The sequence below is a fragment of the Sorex fumeus genome, unplaced genomic scaffold (genome assembly GCF_029834395.1).
Source record: "Sorex fumeus unplaced genomic scaffold, SorFum_2.1 ptg000047l, whole genome shotgun sequence".
Taxonomy (NCBI): Eukaryota; Metazoa; Chordata; class Mammalia; order Eulipotyphla; family Soricidae; genus Sorex; species Sorex fumeus.
Genome location: NW_026606104.1, coordinates 36,970,533 through 36,988,797, shown reverse-complemented (window position 1 = coordinate 36,988,797; position 18,265 = coordinate 36,970,533). Strand labels below are relative to the sequence as shown.

The following is an 18,265-nucleotide window of genomic DNA, read 5'->3' as shown; positions in this document are numbered from 1 at the left end:
ACAGCCCTGGTGGCTGCAACCCTGTGGCACAGCCCAACAGGGACTGGTGCTCTCCAGGGTCACCAACACAGATGCAAGACCCTCAAAATACACCCCCTCCTCAGAAGACACTCGCATCATTCTGAATCTATCCCTGAGAATAGCCCAGCTGCCATCTCGGTTAAACCGCCCACCCTATTAGCACCTCCCACAGGCTGTTTTGCAAAGCCAGAGTCAGGAAGATACGATTTGCAATGTAAACAGGGCTTGGGATCCAAAGACACAGCAGAAGCCATGAAATGAGCGAGTCCCATATGGAACCGGAAGTCGGAAGTATGTAGGATTTCTTCGAGAAGAGTATCTTGATCTCAGAGTACAGTCTGGTTTTGATACAGACATAATGGAGAGTACACCATCTAACTCCCAGCCAGAATACTAGGGAGGGGTCGGAGCAAAAGTACAGCAGGAAGGGTGCTTGTCTGGCACACACACAGCCAACCTGGGTCCAATCCCCAGCACTCTATATGGGTCCTCCCAAGCCTGGCAGAGTGATCCCTCAGCACAGAGCCAGGAGTATGCCCTGAACACCATCAGGTGTGGGCCAAAAATCAAACAAAAAAGAATTATGAGTTAAAACTCACAGAACCATTCACTTAGGTGTGAATTTTGTGTCTGTATATCTCTAAAAATCTGACTATCTGGAGCAGGGGGAGAGGGGCGGTGGGTGGACTCAGGGCTTGCTCCTGGCTCTGTGCTCAGGGATCATGACTAGTGGGTTAGGGGACTACATGTGGTGCCAAGGAACAAACCCATGTGGGCTATATGCAAGGAAGTGCCCTACAAACTATACTATCACTCTGGCCCAAAGAGGTTGACTTTCTAAATGAGTAAATGTTAGGAATAAGTAATCCAGGAAGAAAACTATTAGATAATATATGAAAAATGATTTTTAATTACAAAAAGCCTTTATATACAGGAATATTATACATTTACACATTGATATGTCTACAAGTGTACAAATGTATTTCAAATGTGCATAAAGGTATCATGCTATATCTCTTCCTAGTTATATGTGAAAGTTTTCTACTTAAAAGTACATATAAATTACAGGGATACACACTAAAATATTAACAGTAATCAACTCCAGGCAGAGTGAATGGGTAAATCTGGGGGCCGTGGGCTCCCCACCGATACTGGGGGTCGCCAGGGCTACTCACAGTGGCACACGGGAGGCCAAGCACTGGGGACTGAACCAGGGAGCCTGGCATAAGGAGGACACACTCCAGCCCACTGAGCTACAGCCCTAGTCTCAACAGGGGATTTTTATTTGCCTTTGTGGACTTTGGCAAATTTTCCATTTCCTGCAGTTAACATGTTTTACTTCTCTAGTTAAGAAACAAGAAAAATGTACTTCAGATTCCATTTTACTTCAGATTCCATTTTATAAAGCGCAATCATTTAACCCCAAGCCACAAGAAGCTTCCCATTTTTAGTTAAGCATGAAATCTAAATTACCCTGTGACATACAAATCATGTTTTAGTTTATCAGGTTCAATATCATAGGTCAATTATATAGTTTATGTCCCAACATCTTAGGACAACCCCAAAGCTAATTTATAAATTACTTAAAATATAAAGTCTTCAATTGGTGACCTACCTGCCATAAAGGGGCATTTAGTTGATGAATCACCACATTCAACTGATGATTTCTTGCAAAGGCTACAATTGCATCATTGCCAGCAAATGTACCCGGCTTTGCCAAACTGGCCACTGTATGAAAACAGAAAAAAGTGAAGCCTTTATAAAGAGACAATCCAAATGCAAACATGTTCTGGTATTTATTTTGTTCCAAATAATGAAAAACAAGTGAGTATATCTGAAAAGTCCATTAGCTTTGTCAGAATCTAGGAATTTGACTAGTTAAGCAGCACGAAGAGACTGCTACTCAGAAATTCAGAAAAGGACTAACCACGCACACAGAATACATTTACTTAATATTTACCGAATGCTTCCCATATGTCTAACTCTACCAAAGACACTGGAAAAGTAACTACAACCACCAGAAGTGTAATGATGTGCATTAATGAGTGTTCATTATCTGCCCAACACTGATCCACTTAATTATCATTATTAAGATTGGGGCTGGATGATTCCCAGCACCCAATAAAGTTCCCCAGGTCCCACCAAGAGTGATCCCTGAGCACAGATCCAGGAGTAAGCCTTAAACATCACTAGGTGTTGCAGACCACAACACCCAAAAGGAGAGAGAGAACACAGGGGATTGCCCTGCCACAGAGGCAGGGGGGATGGGGGGATGGGGGTGGGGGGGATATTATCCATGGTGGTGGAAAATGGGCACTGGTGGAGGGATGGGTATCTGATCATTGTATAATCGAAACCCAAGCACAAAAAATTGTAAATCTACAACTGTACCTCATGGTGTTTCACTAATAAAAAAAAAAAATCACTAGGTGTGGCCAAAATAATAATAAAAAAGATTGTCGTTATTAAGCCTATACAGTAACAATGCTCAAACGGCACTATCAAGCATACCATCTCACAGCTGAGTAAACAGAGGCAAAGTTTAGCTTATAATCTATACCAAGGCCACAGAGCCAATAGGCAGTGGAGCTGAGATTTAGCCCACCAGCCCAACCCGAGACTGTGGCCCCTGAACAGTGCTTCACGCAGCCAGTCACGGCAGGCAGACTGCCCTCAGTAGGAGGCAGCCAGGAAATTAGAATACATATGTGTAAGTACTGCAGGAAAGGGACCTGTAATCAAGAATTTGCCCTGGCCCCACAAGGCTTGGCCTATGTCTCCTGCAGGCGTATGGCATCTAAGTGATCATCATGCCAGGCTCATAAGCCACAAAGATAGTTTACGCTCAGGAGGTGACCAAAGGTGGCCCTCTCTAACCATAGATGTAAGTAAGAGTCACCTGGGAGGACAGAGGAGCTCAAGAGAGTTCATACACTGAAGCAAACAAACAGCATCAACATAATAAAGCCCTAATAAAAATTCTGGACACTGACATCTGTGTAAACTACCCGACTCACAATGAAGATTCTCTGTGTGTTGCATAACTTCCTCTACTTCTGATCTACAGCCTCTCCTAGCAATAAACTACAACTAGTGAGTCATGTCAGCCCTTCCAGTCACCGTCACACCGGAGAGGGACCTTGGAAAAGCTCTACCTTGTAGTCCTGTGGAACACTACACCCAAGCCTTGCCCCTTGGTCAGAAAATTATAGCCAGTCGGGTTGCAGGGAGAGAAAAGGAAGGTGTAAGGACTAAGCCGGTTCCCTGGGGGCAAGCTGAAACTAGGCACAAGAGGAATGAATGATGTTTCAAGCTGGAAACAGGGAGCAAGAACAGGAGGAAGGAAGGGGAGGGAGGGACAGAAGGATGCCCTTATAGGCAATACAGTGTGAGAGGAACTGGGAACAACAGTAGTGGGGTGGGAAACAAGAAAATGGAACAGGAAAAGGCAAGAGACGAAGGCAGAGAAAGAAGAAAATCACAAGATGTTTGAAATTTATCCTGAGGTCTATGGGGAGGCTACTGCTAGGGTTCAGGTAAGGATAAAGAAACATTCACTTAAATCAGCGCTCTGCCTGCAAGGTGGGAAACTGAAGGAGCTGGAAGGTTCGCACACTTCAGCAACGGGTACTGAGGTGACCTAAGCAGACAGATTTGTTGGTCTGATCCGCACAATGAGAGAAAACACTGAGGAAGAAATAAGTAACCAGACTTAATAAAGGGCTGGGTCTGAGCGGGGAGGGAAAAGAGGCATTTAGGATACTCGGGTCTGGCATTCCACTTCAGGGCTGCCACACCCCAAGTCTGTGCATGATGTCGATTTCACAGTAAGCCACACCACTCCATTCTAGCAACATCGAGATATAGAGAGATCCCCAATTTCTCTCCTCCCTCAATAAAATTCTTTTATTTTAAAATTGTAAGAATATTCGTAATTCTGATCTGAAAATTTGTACAACTGGGTAAAAGTCACAATTTAAAAGAGAAAAATTATCTTTCAAGGATACATCCAGTTATGAGGGTAACCAGGTCCTGAAGAATAAACTGAGCCACTCATTTGGTTATTCAACAAATACCTCACCACCAGTGTCTACCAATGCTGTACTATGGAACAAGCACAAACCCAGTCGTCAAGAATCTCACAGTGTAGGGGTCAGAGGGTAGAGCATTTGTCTTGCATGCAACTGACCCAAATTCGATTCTAAGCATCCCATGTGGTCCCCTAAGCACCTACAGAAGTGATTCCTGAGTGCAGTGTCAGAAGTAATCCTTGAGAATTGATGGATGTGCCCCATAACACAAAATAAATAAGAGTCTCACAGTGTAAGACTGGCATTGGAGACACATGACTATGAGTGGGGTATATGTTAAGCCTATCTTCAGCTGAAGACAAAGTATGCATGGACTTCACAGTGGGTAGGGCGCTTGCATTCCACGCTAATGCAGTGAGTTCAATCCCTGGCATCCCATATGGTCCCCCAACCTCCACCAGCAATAATTGCTGAGTGTAGAGCTAGGAGTAACCCCGGAGCACTGCCAGGTGCAGATTATAAACAACAAAACACAACAAAATAAATACTAATGTAAAAACAAAACAAAACCCAGAACATGCAGGCTTCTTCTAGATGATAGACAGGGGGCCACCACTTCTCACTCTGTTGAGGCACAAATTCTTAGACAGCTCTGCCCTAGGTCAAATCACAATCCAAGAAAGTATCTTCCCATTGTACATCTAAAATGTCTATCACAGTCTAGAGAAATAATACAGTGGGGCAGCACAGCTATATGGACCTGGGTTCAATATCCACACATGGTCCCCTGAGCCCTACCAGGAATAATCCCTTAACACAGCCGAGAGTAAGACCTGCACATCACGCAATGTGCCCCCACCTCACCCCGCACCCGTCTCCAAAAAGAAACTAAAATGATCATCATGCTGGCAGGTGACTTTGAGTCTCTTCTCTGGCCATATCCCAGTAGCTACCGGACAACCTTTCACTGAAGATGGTCAAAGCAGAATTTCAAACCACAAACTAAGCATGCACTTGATCCAAAGGCAGATGGCACATACCCTATCCAAATTTATCATCTGCTAATCATCTGGTAAATTGTATCCAACAGTTAGGCAAGAAGTGATACAAGGAAACAGACCATCCAATTCCCAAAGGATACAAGCTATTCTTTGACCACTTTGTTTCTTTCAGTGTTCACTCACAAATTGAGTTTTCCTAGGAATAAGAAGCTGTGGGATCACTGCCATCCTTCTTAGGCAGCCTCCTCCTACTGCCAGTTGTGCTGTTGACAGGAGAGCGACCAAGTCACTCCCCAAGCAGAAGGGCCACAGTATTCATTCCCTCTTCCTCCTCCTTCCGCCCCAATGAGTCCTGTCAATTATGTTATGATCCAGCATCAGTTATGCCCTGTGGATCTCCCTCATTTTCCCCAACAGATGCCTTGGGAGAAACCCTTTTCCACTGAGAAGAACCTTCTAACTTCTCTCCCTTCTCAGTCTTTTTCTCTTTCTTTGCTCATCCACTCTCAACAAGATTTCCAGAACTAGCACCCTAAAACACAGGAACAATCTTTCCTGGTAAGAAAAGACTGTGGGTCCTGTGATGAAGTGTTATTTGTAACACATAAATACATAGTTATGAAAATTTAAGGTAAAGGTAAAGGCCCTCCCGTTGATCATCGATTTGCTCGAGCGGGCCCAGTAACGTCTCCATTGGAGACTTTGTTGTTACTGTGTCTGGCATATCGAATACTCTCGGTAGCTTGCCGGGCTCTCCGAAAATATATAAATATATAATGCCTAGGACAGCAGATCCCAGTGAAGATTTGTCAAAATTAAGCTTAAGCGCTCAATACAGTCCTTTCTAGACTGTACCAATTAAGAAACAAGTCAAATATCACAGAGCCTAAAATAAAAAAGACTAAAAACACAAAACAGGTTGAATTGGGGTCTTTGTGAAGAAATTTACATGACTATTAGTGAGTAAAGTTTAGGCAAGAGCTCTCTGTATTACTTCTTACAACTGCATATGAAAAATACAATGATCTAAAAAAGAAAAGTTGGGCTGGGAGATAACTCAACTGGATAGTGTGCAAGCATGGCATGTTAGAGGCTGGATCCCCAGCATGTGGTCCCCTGAGCACCACTGGGATCCATCCTCAGGCAATAGACTAGGAGGAGTCCCCAAGCACCACAGGTATGGATCAAAAACAACAACAACAAAAAAATTAAATGTGGTGGGGGAAGCTTATATATATGTGCATTTATAAATTAAATTACTGTCACTGTCACTGTCCTCCCGTTGTTCATCGATTTGCTCGAGCGGGCCCAGTAACGTCCCCATTGTGAGACTTCTTGTTACTGTGTTTGGCATATTGAATATGTCACGGGTAGCTTGCCAGGCTTTGCCATGCAGGCGAGATACTCTCGGTAGCTTGCCGGGCTCTCTGAGAGGGGCGGAGGAATCGAACCCAGCTCGGCCAGGCCGACCACGTGCAAGGCAAATGCCCTACCACTGTGGTATCGCTCCTGCCCCTAAATTAAGAAAAACAAAATGACTTTTGATTATAAAATAGCACATGACCATTTGAAAAATGGGAAGCTCAGAAAATAACTCAGGGATAAGGGTACATGCCATGCAGTCACAAGGACCCTAGTTTGGTCCCCAGCACCCTCGGGTCAGTGGGTCAAGTCTCACCAGAAATAGTCTCCAGACTCCCTAAGCACTGTTTGGGAGGCAAAATAAATCAATCTACAGAAGATCATTTAAAATACTCGTAAGGCCTGTGGGACAGTACAAGGGTTAAGGCGCTTGCCTTGCACACAGCTGACCCCAGGTTGATCCTCGGTACAGCAATGGTCCCACGAGAACTGCCACGGGCCCCTCCTGAGCACAAAGCAAGGAGAAGTCTGAGCACTCTGGGTGTGGCCCAATCCCTCCCCCCAAATAAAAAGGTAAAATTTAACATCTTATCTGGGCAACCTCTTAATAAATAACCGATATTCATAGTCCCAAATCCTCAAATGGCTAACACCTATAAAGAATTTACTTTAGGGCCAGGACAATAGCTCAAGGAGTTAGTGTATGCTTGAATGCAGGAGGTCTGGCTTCCACACCTGGCACCATCTGTGTCCCAAGTAGCACCACCCAGAGTGACCCCCAAATACTGAGCCAGGAGTAGCCCCTGAGCACTGTTGGGTGTAGCCCAATCCCCCAACCCAAAGTATATTTAAATTGTATTAACTAATTTAACACATATTTAAAATTTTATAAATTGGGTGCTTGTATCATCCCCTCTCATATTCAAAGAATGGTTTGTGAAAATTAAGCAGAGCAAAGAATTAACCACTAAATGTTTCTTTTTAGATTTTTACTGTTTTTGTGTTCTGATCCTTTTAAAAATAAGATTAATCTAGGACCAGCGAGATTGTATAGTGGGTTTCTGCCTTGAGCATGGCTGACTCAGGCTCAATCCCTGGCACCATACATGGGCCCCCAAGACCCACCAACTAGTAGTTCCTGAGTGCCGAATCAGACAAGATTGGGAGCATTCAAGGTGGTGTGGCCATGACCAGAATCAGGGGTAAGCCCTGAGCACAGATGGGCAGATGGGTGTGGGCCAACTCTGCCCATCAAAACCAACACCACCACACACACAAACCCCCCCCCCCAAAAAAAATCAATCTATGGCAAACTATTTTATAGCCTGCTTTTCTCTCCACTGGCTAAAAAAGCCATGATCAGTTTTTTAGGTTAAATAAAAACATTTTAATTAAGGGCATATCCATATAAAGTGTTGATTCCCAACTGCCAGCTATGCTAACTATTACAAAGCAGGCAAATAAATATTTGCTGAATAAATGAATGCTGTTAAATTACTTAACCAAATCTTGGGCTAGAAAACTGGGGCTGCTTGATTTCAGCACACAATGCATTACTCCTAGAGGATCCAGTGTCCCACGATTAACCTACCATGCTTTTCAAAAGGAATGTCATCTTCTACAAAGGGTTCAAAATCTTCCCGCTGCTTTATCATGTAGTCCACTGTCTCTTGTCGGTGCTTGAGATGATTTCGTGAGTGTCCCTCCAACTGATCACCAAGAGCTCTGAACAGGCAATTGCTATCAAAACACAAACGTTGGTCAAGACCTTTTGAAAATGAACTTGGGGCTCGGGATGTGGCTCAGCAGCTGTGTGTATGCCTTGCATGTGTGAGACCCTGAGTGTGATCCCAGCACCACACACAAAATAAACTACTTGGTTCATCTGAAAAACAATGACGCTTCACGGTGAAGTCATAGTGGCGAGCGATTGTGGAAAAGCGAGCATGTCCTAGTGAGATAAAGTCTCAACCCTAACTGTCCAGGTACTGGACAGAAAGGCATATGTTCAACCACAGTACCTTCCTGAGGGGCATCAAACAAGGACACTCAGAGCTGGCTGTTTCAGGAAGGGCCGTCAACTTGCCTGGGCCTCAGCCAACTCAACAAGGGAAGCTGGTGAGCACCACCTGAAAACTGGGTCCAGTGACTAGAGGCTATTCCACACATACAGGCTAGGATTCCCAGATCCCCTTCCAAATGATTAATCATAGCTACAGCCTCTTCTCTGAAACAAATCTCACAACAGCTGCCCAGCTAACTGATTACTCACCCAACAAAGGCTACCCAGAAGATAACAATTTGTCAAGTTCCCAATATAAATAATTCAACTCAATGTCCAACTTCGTCATTTGGACAAAGTGGAGAAAGCCACGTGAATGAAGTGCCTAGAGAACGAACCAAGCTGCACTATGCAGTGACACTTTCTTCCTCAGCTCCTCACCTCTCACCCAGGAGTCACCACACCACTGGTCATTGCAAACGCCAAACACTTTTTTGTTTTGTACCTAAAACTCTTAATGCAGTTAATAAACTTCAAGTTCCGTATCCAAATCCCTCAAAGTCTTTCCAAACTGTAACACATGCACAGAACCCAGAAACTAAAATAAGTCAAAAACAACATAGGATCCTCGAAACTAAGGAAAAGATATCTATCGGAAGCCAAATGGTGGCCAACTCCACACTGAAACTTTATTTTTTCCAAATGAAATCGATGATACACCGCTCCCCTAACTGTTGAAATGCAGGCCTGGAGGAGAAAGAGGTTTCTGTTTTTCAACTTAAAAGAGTGAGATTTTCCATAGAAAGTTACAGAGTCCTGGCTTTGGCAGCATATATACTAAAATTGGAACAATACAGAGATCAGTATGGCCCCCCACGCAAGGATGACACACAAATTCACGAAGCGTTCTATATTTTTAGGAAAAGGTATCTGCCTCACCATTGCTGAAGAGAGACACAAAAGATTGGTAACCAAGAAGAACAGTGGATGGAAAGGCTGCTTGTTTGTTTGTTTGTTTGTTTGTTTATTTGGGGTCCTACAACCCCTGTGATCCTCAAGGGTTATTCCTGGCTCTGCACTCAGGAATTATTCCTGGTGGTGCACAGGGGAGTGTATGGGACACTTGGGGATCCAAGCCAGGTCAGCTACGTGCATGGCAAGCGCCCTATCACTCTCTCCAACCCCATGCTTTTTCAGGAGCAAAGTTGGATGATGAAGGTCCCTATGCTTAAATAAAGCCCATAAAATAAGGGAGGGACGGCATTAGAGGTTAGGCATCTCGTCTCACGGGGATTTAAACTGGTTTTGGGGAGAGAGGGCAGAATCACCTCCAAACTGTGCTTCTGGAGCTCAAGGGCCATCCCACCCAAACTCAGTCAAGCTGTGCAGGCTGGGGGGTGCAAGGCTGCAGCCTGGAGAAGCATGCTGCTTGGACTCTGCCATGGTGAGGGCCACTAGAGCCACACTCAGTGGGGCAAAAGGGCAGTGCTCATGGGGCCATGCAGTGTCAGGGATCAAACTCGGGTCTCCACATGCAAGTCACTGGTTTAAGTCTTACATTATCTCCCTGGCCTCTGAACTTTATTTTTTGGAGGGAAGGGTGAGAACTTGAAAGATAGGAAAACAATAAACTCCATCAGTCTGGCGCAAGATTCTAGAAGGAATTTAAATAGCTTTATACATTCATCTGAGGTACCTATTGCTAAAATTAAACACGGGCAGTCTGTTTTCAAGGGGAAAGGAAATTATGAACACAACATTCTCAATGTTAAGGTTCCCTCCAACTTTCCTTAGGCCTTTAGCATCTGTCACCACATTCTCAAATCTGCCCAAGGAGGAGGCATGATTTATGTGTTTGGTCCTTTCACATTTAGCTGTATTCTACATTAGGCGCATTTTACATTAAATTTTTATATGCAGAAACTCAAGGTCTTTGTTCTACAGGAGGTAACATGCTTTCTGAAAATTTGTTATAACATGTTTTCTTTGAAATGTTATATAAATGTATAACATTTCTGTATATAGATGTTATATACAGAAAATGTTCTTTCTTTCTGTAGGTCAAAAAGGAGATATAAAACTGCATTTTTATACTACGTATAAAGTTCAACTACGTTCATCTGCAGAAACACACAGCAAAAGTATGCAAAGAAAAAAAACACCAGAGCAACTATTTAAACAGCTTTTCCAGTGTGCTCGGGACAATTCTCAAACATACTGTGTATTAAATGTGTCTAGTGCTCACAATTCTTTCAAGTAGCGTGACTCAGGACTCAAACCCAGCATCTGAATGGTGGACACAGTTACCTCTACGAAGTGAAATTGGGTGTAATTGTTAAACTTATTTTAATATAACTTGCCATACCTCCAATTTTTCCTTAAACTCACTAAAAGAAGTCAAAATGAAAAAAAAAAGTAACATGCAAGATACACAAATTATTTTCCTTTTTGACAGAGCTACAAGTTAGTGACACAGGGAATGTGAACAAACACTGCAGCCAACCTAGGTCCCCTTGGGGAGCCAGTGAGAGCACTTGGCAGGATACCTGTGAGAACAAGGCAACCAGTGCCCCAAGGACCGTGAGGAGATACAGGCTGTTTCCCGAGTCCATACGCTCTGCCATGACACTGCAGCACACTGTGACACCTGGGGACAATTCTTTGTTGTGGGGGTCATCCTGTCCACATCAAGGCATCTGTGGCTTTGACCACTGGATGCTGCCATCACCACAACCACCTGCCTAGCAGCTGTGACAAGCAAAAAACGTCGCCAACTACTGCTGAATGTCCCCTGGGAGAGGACAAACCCATCCCCACTTGGGAACCACTGCACTACAGAGATACATACATACATATATATACATATATATATATATATATATCAGTTCTGATCTTTCGTGAGTTCACAAAAACAACTAGTTACTACATAAGTAGATGAAAGGGACTTGGTTTTTGATAGTTTAGTATGAGATGATATTTTGAGTTATACAGGGGAAAAAAAAAAAGGTAATGGGCTCCTGAGATGCTATAATGACAGTAAATGTGCATAAAGGGCGGGGGGGGCGGGCAGCGGTGGGGAGCAGCTCCTATTCTCTGAGGTCAGGCCATAGTTAGAGCACAGGACATTCTGGTAATGACAAACATATTCACGTGAGACTGGCTTTAGTCTGGGATAGGGCTCGGCCAGAGAGCACTCACTTTGCATGTGTGAGGTCCTGATTTCAATACCCACCACTGCAAAAAAACAAAAACCATCAAATATAAGAGATGGCATGATTTGAGCCAGGAAGTTAGTGCCACTGCACAGGCTCTGCAAGCTGAAGGCCTGGGTTCCATCTCCAGCACACAGTCCCCAGAGCACTACCCAGGGTGAACCCTGCACCAGAACCAGGTGGGATCCAAAAACAAAAAAAGAAAAAGGAGTCATGTGGCTTTAAACTTGGTGGTGTAAAAAATACAAATAGTTAATGGTGATGTGCTTCCATGAGGCTGAAAGGAAGCTACCTCCAACTAGATAGATGGTCATGGAGAAAGGGTGCTTTATTTGCACAACACAACTGAACCAAAACACAGGAACTAGATACAGATTTTGGCAAACAAAAGGAAATAGTCTAGAGAGAGAGAGAAAGACTCCACAGGCTCAAGATTTTATCAATTTTCTTTATCGGCAGATCTCGGGAACTGCCTAAATCTGTGCAGTATGGTATCATGTTCACTAGCTACATATGACTACTAAGAACTCTGAAACGTGCTTACTCCATAGTGAAGTGTTGTCAGTGTACAACACTGGATTTTTAAAATACCATTTTTTTTAATCATGTCAGGAGCTGAGCCCATGGCTTCACATACAAAAGGCATATGCTCTATCACTTGAACAGACTTAAACATTAAAACATCTCACTAAAATTTACACAGATGTAGTACCCTTGGAGGGGAGCGGGTTGAGCTTTCCTCCCCGCCCTGGCCAGGACCCTGGCAGCCGAAGACCTCCAGGACCAGCCACCACCATGCTGAGACCACTCTCCACACACCCGAAGGTACCGGCAGAGGGACAAAGCCACGTGGGTTCCGGGGCCGAGATCTCCAAGCCTACTCGGATTGGAGTCAAGCATCCTCCACCCAGATCCTCCAAATTCCAGTAGGCGGGGGTCACACCCACCAACTGGCCCCCTGGCGCCGTGTAATCCCATCAGCGGCCAAGACTCTGAGACTATAAAAACCAGCTCCCGGAACCGCATTCGCGGCTGTGCGACATCTTATTATGACATCTCATTCCTACTTTGACAAACTGGCAGGCTACCGAATGTCGCCTGCCCACACGGCAGAGTCTGGCAAACTCCCCGTGGCGTACCCAATATGCCAAATACCAGTAACAATGATGGGTCTCCTTCTCCTAAAGAGCCTTGAATATAACCTCAGGGCCAGGATGAAGGAGACGTTACTGGGGCCTGCTCGAGGCAATCGACCAATAACAGGATGATCTGTGATCTCTAGTACTAAAAATAGTACAAGCTATTATATTAAATCAGTTTTGCTGAACTCTTTTCATATTTTAATGTGGCTCCCAGAAAATTTTCTTATATGCTCCAATTTTTTTTTGGGGGGGGGAAGAGTGTTTGTTCTAAGGACACACCCAGCAATGCCAGGGGTTACTCCTGACTCTGCTCTCAGGAGTTACTCCTGGCAGTGCTTGAAGAACTATATGGGATGCCGGGGATTAAATCCAAGTCTGCCACACAAGACAAGTGTCCAACCCACTATACTATCTCCCAACCCGTACAATTTTTTCCTATTTTTCCTATTTTGGGTGGAGAAGGGGATGGGCACACCTGGTGGTGCTCAGGGGTCAACCACTCCTGGCAGTGCTTGGGAGACCAGATATGACGTGGAGATCTGAACCAGGATCTCAGCAACCACAAGCAGCTCACCCCCATTCTTTTTAGCCCCTCCAATTCTACTGCTATTGGACAGCAGTGCCCTAGAAGTGTTTCTTAACTGAGGGTCACATGGGTACTCCAGGATACTCCAAGGGAACCACAAGTGAACATCGAGCAAATGGAGGGTCATGGCAGAAGACTAGGGAGTCAATCAGAAGGACAGGGTGTTGGGGGATGGGGCACAGGAAGGAAGCCAGGTCACAGAGGGGCCACAGTCAGGGAAAAACTGACTGCAGGCTCTTAACCAGCAGTACTCAAATATGGGCATTTTAAAGCTATCAAACATAAAGCCACACTGCCTGGGATTCTGTCTGGGATAGCTGATCAAGGGAAGAGTTCAGGCTCCTTCTGGGCCAAAGTTCCCCACATGAGTCTGTTGCAACAGCAGAGTTGAAAACCACTGAACTAGATACAAAAGATAGAGTTGCAGTTAATGTGATACATGTAGTAATGGATAATTACATTAAATGATACATGAACAGCCTTCTTTAAAAGCCTATGATTACAAAAAAAAAAAAAACCCTTAAAAAAAAAAAAGAAAATAACATGCTGGGGATGCTGGGGGAGAGATAACTAGCAAAACCCGTGATTCTTTGAGGTCAATTTGAGAATGTTACTGATCAGTAATGTAATTTAGGGCTGCATTACTTAATAAGATACAACTAGATATTGTTCAAAGAAATGCTAATGCAGTACTGTTTAAGAGATTCTTGGCACAATACAACCAACCATGTTTTAAAGGACAATACCAAGGTTAAACTCTTTTTTGTTCTGAAAGTCAATCCAATGTATTGTAGCCCCGCCCCCCCCCCCCCCCCCACTATGTGACAAATACGATGAAAGTTCATCCCTGACTCATCTCTGCTAAACTGAACTCATGGAAAGGCTACATTTGAAGACACCAGTAAGACCATCCCCAAGCACCCAGGAGGTGCCAGAATGGCAGAGATGGTGCACCACTGCCAATGCTGAATATGCCTAGAGAGCAAGATGCTACCTCAAGTTACTTAGTCTCATAATCAACCAGAGTGGAAGAGAGACATATGGCAAATAGCAGCTATTTATGATATTAACATAAAAGGAAATACCAGAGTGCTCATTAATATAAGCAAATAAAAGAACCTGTTGATAGGTACCTGCCAAGCCACCACCTACCTGGGAAACGCCACCTGCCACAGTGATCAAGGCCGTGATCACAAAATCCGAAAGGATCACAATACTCAAGAGGGCTGAACCACACAGCTGACCTCATGCTGTTCATGGGAAGAATCCGTGACCAGGTTCGCCTGACAGAGCCCGCGCAAGAGGAATTACCTGTTAGCTAACACTGTCCAACACGGGGACCTCGGCAGGGAGAAGCACGCGCATCCCAGCAAGGCAGCCCCTGACTTCTATCCTGGACCCTCCGAAATTATCTCGCTGATGTCTCATAAAAGAACGTGCTCCTCGGCCTTCAGCTGCTCTACTACTAAGCCTGGAATATTCTCGTGCTATACTCCTATAGGTCCTGCATGAGCCAATCTGAAAGGGAAGCACCTATACAGTGGGTTGGGGTGGTGCTATTTTCTGCAAATCGTTGGATTGCTTTTATAGCACAGGGGCTGAAAGAGTCACCCTGGCACTCAGCACTGGCCATCTCTCTCTGTTACCATTACAGTCACTGTCACTATGACTGTATCAAACTGCACTGCTATTGGATATATTATCAATTCTCAAAGTGTGACTCAGTGTGAGTGTATGTGTGGGGGGGGGGGGGGAGGAGGGAGAGAAGAGAAAGGGCTCTGGATATTTGTGGACTAAAACCAAGATGTTGACTTTTTACTCTCACAAGTATAGCGTGAAGTTTTCCAGAAGTTGTCTGATTTTTGTTTTGGGGGTTTCTTGGACCATACTGGGCAGTTCTCTGGGCTTACTCCTAGCTCTGCACTCAGGGATCATGCCCAACAGTACTGGGACCACACAGGATGCGGGGATCAAACCAGCATCCTACCCACTGTACTGTCTCTCTGGCCCCAACCAGAAGTTATCTGATAGCTAATAGAATGTGTTTATGTATTCTTGGAAGGAGTGGGGGGGGGGGGTCTGCTTTGCCTTCTTGGAAGGGGGAGGTCTGCTTTGCCTTCTAATATAGCAAATACAATAGTGATAATCCACATAAATAAAAGCTCTTTGTAGTCCTCAGTACTTTTAAGAATGTAGAGTAGCATTTCCCAAAGTGGGACAGACCATCTTGGTGGTATTGAGAAGAGCCTCTGGTTGCAACTAGGGGACACTTTTGGTTTGTTCACTTAAAGGTAGATTTCCAGAGAAGGGAGCAGATTTTTTTTTTTCTGAAAAGAGGGTGAGGATGGTAGAACAAATAAGTTTGGGAACCTCTGATGTAGACGAAGAGACCAGCGTTTCAGAGATGCACACTTTTTCTCCTACTGAGTTGGGAATTCTTAATATCTAAGTCATGGAGCGATAGCACAGCGGGTAGGGCGTTCGCCTTACACCCGGCCAACATGGCCGACCCGAGTTCGATTCCTCCGCCCCTCTCGGAGAGCCCGGCAAGCTACCGAGAGTATTCGATATGCCAGACACAGTAACAACAAAGTCTCCAATGGAGACGTTACTGGGCCCGCTCGAGCAAATCGACGATCAACGGGAGGGCCTTTACCTTTACTGATGTTATTCCAGCACTTGACCAATGAAGGAGGTCAGGGTAGCAGCAGAACCCCAATGCCCTCTGTGTGGTGATTCCTGCTTACGATAAACCTTTGGTTAAGTACTTCGCTTTCCTTGGCACTCTGACCTCAAGGATTCCATGCCCAAAACAGCAGAGAGAAGCAATCCAACTATTTGCAGAAAATAGCACCACCCCAACCCACTGTATTCAACTAGTAAAAAGGTAAAAGGTAAAGGCCCTCCTGTTGATCGTCGATTTGCTCGAGCGGGCCCAGTAACGTCTCCATTGGAGACTTTGTTGTTACTGTGTCTGGCATATCGAATACTCTCGGTAGCTTGCCGGGCTCTCCGAGAGGGGCGGAGGAATCGAACTCGGGTCGGCCATGTTGGCCGCTTGTAAGGCGAACGCCCTACCCGCTGTGTTTTTATGACTGGCGTTGCATTTGATTAGGTTAAGCAAAGCCCTGAAGAGTTCAGAAATCTCTACTTGGCGGCTTAACATATTAGGCTAAAAGCCAGCCCTCAACTAAAGTGGCTACTAAGGGGCGCTGCCCAGAGAAGATCTTCGAGGAGCTTCCCTGGCCTCCCTGTGTTTTGTTTTTGTTTGTTTGTTTGTTCGTTTGTTTTCATTCATCACTAATACCAATGAAAAGCAAATCCATCAGTAAACTTTCCTGAATACCTTCTGTGTCTGGTAACTAAAGGTGTGAAGAAAACACAATCAAGGTCTACATCCAAACTGCTGGAAACACAGGGCTGGTGCCCACAGGAAAGGTGCAGGAGGCAAATTAAGACCAGTTCCTAAACGAAGATCAACAAGCCCGAAGGGACTTCAGCCTAGTGTGAAAAGGACAAAGCATTTTCTTCCCTCTTCCCTGAGCCTTTTAGCTAGGGCAACTCTTAGGGTCTTGGGCATCCGCCTACTCCCACCATGTCTAAGCTGAGCACCCATAGAGAGGAAGAGCAGAAGCCAGACTGGTGCTGGGTGAAGACAGTGTCCGCCCGCCAGAGGGGCACCTCCTGGACACGAGACCCCCTCTTGCCTACCCCCCAGCGAATGAGGGGTGCTAATTGGTCCCCTTCCCGTTAGCATCTCCCCACTACGCCCCGCTGGCTCCATTTTCCCTTTCCCTCTTAAACACTGTCTCGCTCTCCCCGTTTCTGTTTACCCCGTGTCTCCAAACACAAGCAGAGAAAAGCTGAATGCAGATTTCCGTGCCCAGCCAGGGAGAGCGCTCCCGCGTACACCGGGGAAACCGAGGCGCGTGGACACGAGAAGCCAGAGGAGTTAGTTGCCTGCAGCGCCAGCAACAAGCAGCGCTCGCAGAGCGAATTCCCCAAGTGGAAACGGGGTTGCGGGGAGGGTAGCACCCATGAGGAAAGACCCAAAGGTGGCAAAGCAATCGCCAAGGGGTGCGGGGGGGGGGGTGGAGGGGCGAAGCGGGCTTGCACGTCTCGGGAACTGTCCTACGGTCCTGGTGACAGCCGCGCGCTGTCCTGCTCTGGGGAGTGACCCGGTCCACCCAGGCATGCCAGCGGGTCTCGGCCGGAATGCGGGGACCCCTCCCGGGCACCGCGCTACCACCTCCTCCGCGCGGCCTGCGTGTGCGGGGCCGCCCCCCGGGCCCCCCGGCGCGGCGCGGCGCGGGGATGAATGAACTGGGGGGGGGGGGGGCGGCCGAGAGCCCGCCGCCCGCGCTCCCCGGCCCGCCTCACCCGTCCCCCGGCACCTCCCGCAGCTTCAGCCCCAGGGCCTGCAGCTGGTTGGCGAAGCTGACGAACTCCTCCTCGCCGCCGCCGCCGCCGCCGCCGGGCTCGGCTCGGTTCCGCCGCTCCTTGGCCAGGGCCCGGCGCGCCGCCCGCTCGTCCCGCTTGCGCTCGCTCTCGGCCTTCCCGCGGCCGCTGCCCGGCCGGCCCTTGGCCGCCTGCTTCCGGGACATGGTCCCCGCGCCCCGGCCCGCAGCCGCAGCCCCCAACGCCGCAGCGCGCCGGGCGGCCGCCTCTGCGGGGGAAACAGGCAAGCGCCGCACCGAGGGGACCCGGCCGGCGACGGCGACGCGGCCACCGCGCCTGCGCCCGCGCCCCGCCCACGTGACCGCCCGGGGCGGGGCGGGCGGGCGGGCGGGGCGGGGCGGGCGGCGAGGGGCGGGGCGATGAGGGGGCGGGGTGAAAAGGGGCGGGGCGCGGGCACCCGCGCATCATAGAGAGCCGGTCTGGGAGAGCTAGACGAGCACCCATCTGTCT

The 18,265-nt window shown here is 46.8% G+C and overlaps 1 protein-coding gene and 1 pseudogene across 1 annotated transcript in view; one reads left to right on the top strand and one right to left on the bottom strand.

Moving 5' to 3' along the window:
- Positions 1–18,045, bottom strand: part of OTUD3 (OTU deubiquitinase 3) — a 31,640-nt gene extending 13,595 nt beyond the window's left edge. The window contains exons 1-3 of the mRNA XM_056122809.1: positions 17,738–18,045; positions 8,007–8,155; positions 1,637–1,749 (exon numbers count right to left, since the gene is read on the bottom strand). Coding sequence (XP_055978784.1) covers positions 1,637–1,749; positions 8,007–8,155; positions 17,738–17,961 — 486 coding nt within the window. The 5' untranslated portion in view covers positions 17,962–18,045. The remainder of the gene's footprint in view (positions 1–1,636; positions 1,750–8,006; positions 8,156–17,737) is intronic.
- LOC130032189 (uncharacterized) lies at positions 9,235–9,335 on the top strand (annotated as a pseudogene).
- Positions 18,046–18,265: the final 220 nt, after the last annotated feature.